This window comes from Synchiropus splendidus, chromosome 8, assembly GCF_027744825.2.
Source record: "Synchiropus splendidus isolate RoL2022-P1 chromosome 8, RoL_Sspl_1.0, whole genome shotgun sequence".
Classification (NCBI taxonomy): Eukaryota; Metazoa; Chordata; class Actinopteri; order Syngnathiformes; family Callionymidae; genus Synchiropus; species Synchiropus splendidus.
The window spans coordinates 13,981,508-13,987,655 of NC_071341.1; the positions used below are offsets into that span (position 1 = coordinate 13,981,508).

At 43.1% G+C, this 6,148-nt stretch overlaps 1 protein-coding gene across 1 annotated transcript; it reads right to left on the reverse strand.

The window, feature by feature from the left end:
• Window positions 1-260: 260 nt before the first annotated feature.
• On the reverse strand, window positions 261-4,986 carry si:ch211-105f12.2 (RIMS-binding protein 2-like). Its single transcript, XM_053873246.1, has 6 exons — window positions 4,940-4,986; window positions 4,030-4,286; window positions 2,742-2,898; window positions 1,389-1,510; window positions 1,254-1,325; window positions 261-1,192 (listed from the first exon to the last, which is right to left on the reverse strand). Exons 2-6 carry the CDS (start codon window positions 4,252-4,254, stop codon window positions 1,127-1,129), a joined length of 642 nt encoding a protein of 213 aa, XP_053729221.1. The 5' UTR covers window positions 4,255-4,286; window positions 4,940-4,986; the 3' UTR covers window positions 261-1,126.
• Between the last annotated feature and the right edge of the window lie 1,162 nt (window positions 4,987-6,148).

Consider the following 6,148-nt stretch of genomic DNA (forward strand, 5'->3'; position numbering starts at 1 on the left):
AGACATTGGAAATTATTCATGCAAGAACAATCGTTTAAGGCATTTCAAAATGTGAAAAACTAGTAAGACTAGATAATAATGTGTTCAAAATTCGGAAGTACATTTTATTTTAATAAAATACGAAATATATATATTTTTTAACATTTATATTAGTTTTTTTTAAGTCAATTAATAATGTTATTCAAAAATAATAATAATAAAGAGGGTTGTTTTTCAAATGACAATTACGTTTATATAGTAATGGCCAATAAATAAATAAATACAAATAGAAAATAGAAGAGAAAAAGGAAAAAAATCATATAAAATATGCAAACTGGATGCTAGCATATCAGTGGTTTAGATTCATTCATCTCATACCATTCAGGGATTACATATGATTTTACTGGAGCACAATGTTCTTTTCCAGTAGGTTGTGTTCAGAAATGACTACACTGCTGCTATGAATTTTCTGTGCGTGTGTGTGTGTGTGTTTCCTGTGTGAACCACGTGGTCCTGGCAGGGTTAATAAAAAGATGACAGGCACTTCTCGGTTTCTTTCTTCTGCTGACTCCAAACGCTGGTAAGAACCAAATATGCCTTCACTCTTTTCAGATCCATTCTGTCTAATACTCTCTATGTTTCCACGACTGCTGCGACCAAGAGAAGGCCATTGCTCGTGTTTTTTTCGCAGAATGACTCTTCAACAGCAGACCCACCGCAGAGAGGCGACTGATGTACAGTGTTGTCACCCATAAAGTAGAAAGCACTACTAAACTTGACTACACTGTGTAGTGTTTCCTACTTTATGGATGAGTGTACTGTTGGCTGCAGAGACGTCACTGAAGAACCCACCAACGCGACAGCAATGTGTGCTTGACTTTATTCGTAAAAAAAATACTGCTGAGTAGGCAAGTACTTGTAGATAAGAAAGCTTGTACAATAAAACTATTGCTTTTCTCCTTTGCTTTGTCTTTTACTCTGTTAGAAACGGAGCTAGTGTATAAAATGTCATAAGGCAGTGCATTAAAGTCAAGGATCTAAGTGTGTATTGACTAGGTGATAAGTGAGGTGTTACTATTACGGTTACTGATATAAAAAAGAATGTATAAAATCAGTTCTAAACTTGGCATGCGTGAAGGTTTTGGTTCTAGTCCCACGGTAGCGGCTGCAGGAAGTTGGACGGAACCAAACCTCGCCGTCCTTTCAGATCCCCCTGAAATGAAACTGAGTGAACAGAATGTTCGTTTATTGTGAAAGTTTCAAAAGACACTCACATTGTAGAACCCGTCCTGGTCCATTTCACCCAGAACATAGATGATGTCCCCGGCACGGAAGCCCATCTCCGCCTGAAAGAGTTCAGTTATTACTGTGGTCTGATCAAAGATTGTGTATGTGAGAGGAGCTCTCACTTCACTGTCCACGTTGGGGGAGCTCTCCCAGGGATCGTAGTCGAATAAGGCCACCATTCTTCTGACCACCGTGTCCTCGGGAACGCTGGTGACATCGCTCACCTCTGGTGTCAGAGACATTCCTGCGCCAGATCATTGAACCTTTAACTATTGTCTCACCAGGAACTGTTCGCAGAAATTCACTAAATACTATACCATTGTTTTCATTATATTATCATTATTTCAATATGTATAATTATGCTGTAAATACCTGAAATACATGAAGTCTCTATTGAATATGCATTTCATATTTTTAGGTATTACTATTTTAGTTGTAATTATGACACAATATCCTTAATATTTCTAACATATCTTTCCTTACATCATACTCCAGTCAGTCGTCCAGATTTTGATGAGCATGTTTTCAGTGGAACTCAAGAGTTTATAATCATATACATAATAATTTAAACTTATAATAATTTAAGATTTTTAATAAAATAGTTGGCTCACAATGACATAACAGATCCTTAGATTTTTACTGACTTAGAAACAGCGCCCCTACCGTTGTAAGTCTGTATTGCGACACACAAGTCACAGATTCAAGACTCTCCACATATTTTTTTTTACATTTTAACGTATTTATGGAAAATTTATCTTTACGCCCAAATATTGTTTGATCTAAATTAATTAAAATATAGATATTTTCCCAGTGTGTCGCTCAAATTTTATTTCTTCTGTTAGTGAAGTCAAAAGTTGATGTTGCAACACTGACATTGTCAGCAGAGATAAACATCTAAGCGCCACCTGGTCTGAACTTGTTTAATTTCCTGATTAATGCTATTCTCTTCAGCTGCCTCTGGTTTCTCTACTGTTCCACTGCCTTCCACCCAATAACCCTCATCACAGCATCCCCAGCCCATCACCCCCTCCTGCCACTCCTCTCCCGACATGTTCGTATCGGTCCAAACACGCTTCGAATTCAGCAGCCAAACTGGTTTTATGCGACAGATTCTCACAACAGATCGAAAACCTTTGATCAAGAAATGTGTTTAATACCCAACAAATGACTACTTTGAAACATTTGAAGCAAAATATCATCTTGCATTATGCTGCATGAACTCATCTCATGACTGAGGATGCACAGCTACAGTGCAAAAGCCAAGGCCCAGGGGCCGAGTCAAGCCCACCATGGCATTTAATGTGGCCCACCAGAGCTCAAAAAGCAGACAACTGCCCTGAATATACTCATATTATACATACATGTTTTCCCAAAAACTCCAAATCTATTTGAACAATAAAGAACATGAAAGCACTTCTGTCAGCCAGCGACGCCCCGACAATGACTACCACGACGGGTAGTGTCAGGGGTCATACCTGTGCGGTCGACGGGGATGAAGCCCTGCTGCATGAGGATATGCTTCAGATAGTCGTCGTCCACTGGGACCTCAGCCACCATGTTGCTGGGCACATAACCGGTGAGGCCACCAGACTCTCCGTGGTAAAAACCGTCCGCATCTTTGTCTGCAAACACCTGCCAGGAATGTACAGCGGACAAACAAGTTGGCTTCTGCAGTGGAGACAGTGACTAGTGGGTGTAACATGCAATTTATTGTAATGCACATGTTCGGTCACACCAAATCCACCTTGGGGATACAAATCCTAACTGTCGGTTTCTGGCATAAAAAAAACAGCTTCTCTCTGCCGCTAATGTCGCCATATGTGACAGGTCAGTCTGCAGGGGGCGGGTGTACTGAATGTCAACACGGCACAATTGTGACCCTTAATCCTCTGTGGAACTGCATTAAACATAAAAAAAGGATGTGTATCGCTCAGGGAAGCTACCGGATTCTGAATGTAGCACTAATGTTGTCGAAGGCAGGACATCCAGGACGTCTGAAGCGACATGTAGCATGAGTTTGAGATGGGATAATGTGGACACTTCCCGTTGGCACTTCCAGTGAGACATTGGTGTCACTCACACAAATCTTTAAACACACTGCAGGATACAAATGGATGCAACGTAAATCTGCTTTGTGTTGGAGGCTAATTTAATCTCCAGCAACACTGACTGCCTCATAACACAAGGGACACCCATTTTTGTTGAATTCTATTCCATCTGAGCACACTTTTTGTTTGTTTCGTCACATAACTGGCATGGGTCGCAGTCAAATTGTTATTGAATTTACTTTTGAAGGTAATTAACACTCGACTGGGCCGCATAAATGCCTTGACTGGCCCGAAATGGGCCCCCGGCCTTGAGTTGGACACTTACTGTGGGTGTTTGGAAACACTGTGATGGAGCCTGTGCTTTGGTTTTGACGCTTGTCGAGCAAGTTTTTTCCACTGACGGTTCATCTACAGGTTCTAACATGCAATCTCGACCTACTCCACAAACCAGGCACCCATGAAGATCTGTTAATGCCAACTCAGCATTTTAAGTTTCCATTGGGTTCACGGCCATGTGAAGCTGAGAAAAGAGCCGACAATGTTAATCCAAACCGGAGATCTGAGGCCATGGTTCTGGGGAAGTTTGGGGTATTGAGGTTGTTCTTTTCCTGACGTTTGTTTTATCAGAGCAAATGTCACACACAAGTTTGTTGCCATAGTAAGGCATAGACTTTCATTTCAAGTGGGGCCAACAGAGCAGCTGGTGCCTTCTTACCTTGATAATCTGCCCTGGTACAAACGGCAGCTCCTCAGCAGCCGTGTCTCTGTTGGGCGACATGGCAGCAGGGTTGTACGGGTACAACGCCACGAAGAGTCTGACGGTGGGTATGGAGACCTGACTGGCCGTCTCCAGCTCCCATTCTCTGAGATCCTCCGGCGTGGCCAGCCGGACTTCGTCTGGGTAGATCAGCACGTCCAGCTCCAGCGCCTCAGCCTCCATTTACAGCAGCGTCCGGCTTCTCCACCGTCCACCTGGCAGACAGATGGAGACTGCAGACTTACCTCCTACCTAAGTTAAGGGAACTAAGCTAAGCAGCAGGCACACTAATCCTCTTTGGGACACTTCTGCAGCACACTGCACTGAATGACACTTTTCACACACGGTCAGTCGTGTTTTGGTTTTCACAAACACACACACTCACACAGGTTTGTCACACCATCTTTCTGGGGTCCACTCATGGCCATAACCCTTTCCCCAGCCTCTCTCCATAAACCTAAGTATCCAAAACACATGGCTAATCTTAAACAGGACGCTGAACCCAACTGAAACCCATTGACAATGACCCAGTTATTTTGAAGTCTTCATGCACAAACTGAGGCTTAACCTTGTGGGGTCCAGCAAAAGGGCCCCATGAACGCTTAAGGGCTCCACAAGGAGGTGTTTTCCCAGACCTTAACCAGGACTCTGAATCAAACCCAAAGTTATTTTTGACAATTTCTCCATCAAAACTCTATGTGGACCAACCAAAAAGTCCACACAAAGCAAAAGATCAGTGTCCAGTCAAAGATTGATCCATGCACAAATATTAATACATGTACACACTCTGCAAGAGAAGAGTGATTTCAGAACTCTAATTCTCATGTCAGAGTCAATGCTACATGTCACATGTCTGTTATTCACAGACCAACACGTCACCCTGTTCCCGGTCGATCAAGGCAGTGTCTATGTGGCGAAAAGTAGAAGGGAAGAGACTCTTCTTGAAGTGGGAGGACCAAAGCCACAGCACCTGTTGAAGCCTGAACAGGACAAAAATATGTGTCAGAGTGAGCTACACCCATTACATGACACTCAGGTAATTCATTAGAGCAGAGGCTTGTTTGGAACAAATCATTTCTTTTGTCTGTGGAGTGCATAAGAAACACAGTGGTCGCGGTGACTCCTCCTCCATCACGACTTGACCCAGATTACGTGTGGCTGCAAAGAGACACCTGCTCTTTAACCTATGTCAGGTCAGCGGGCGATTATCTCCCGTGGATGAGTCACCTGGGAGTACACGACACATACATTCACAAAATTACAATTATTATCCATATATTCACAACTTATTTTTTCTTTAGTGTTTCCTTCATGATGTTTCATCTTGATGTGGATTTTTCTTTTGTATATTTCAAACACTGCGGCCAGAAGACAGCGCTGCAGAGAGTGGATTTTGCTTATTTACATGTCTATTGTGGTTGGTGATTCTTCAGCGTGACAATGTTTACACCTCAGCTTGCTCACAGTCCCAGGCAGAGACATCAAGGAACGACTAGGGGAAGCATATGGAAGCGCATCAGACTTCTACAATGCCATGATGTGTGTGCTCTAAGTGCTTTAAGAGATTAAAAAAACTGTTGAGAAAACAAAAATAAAATATGTTTAGACGTCAATGAGCTTGTGATAGTTCTCCTGACTTCAGTACAGCTCTGCAGACACACTCACAACCATATTTAAATCCAGTCCCCCACTGGTCTGGTCTTCAATGCTGCTCCACAGGCTGCTCCAGGCACCACCCTGGAGTTTGACACCATTCAGGAGTTCTCCTCATCGACCTGACGCAGCAATTCCCGAAGCAATATTGGTTTCATCCCTGCTCCATTGTGAGTTAAGACATCAGTACAAGAGAAAAAAATGCCCTCCACTCGCTGTAAAACGTCTGACGTTAACGCTGAAGATTGGTCTAATAGCGCCCTCTGGTGTCGCATTCCTGAGCATTTTCTGCAACACTGGCCAGCAGTGTGTTTCTTCCAGAAATCCCTCTAGATCAGGGTGGTGGGTCCCATTAAGGTCCTGACCTCTCCCACCTAGTCAGTTGCTCTCACTGCACCAAAGCCTCTCAAGCAAGGCGTCACCT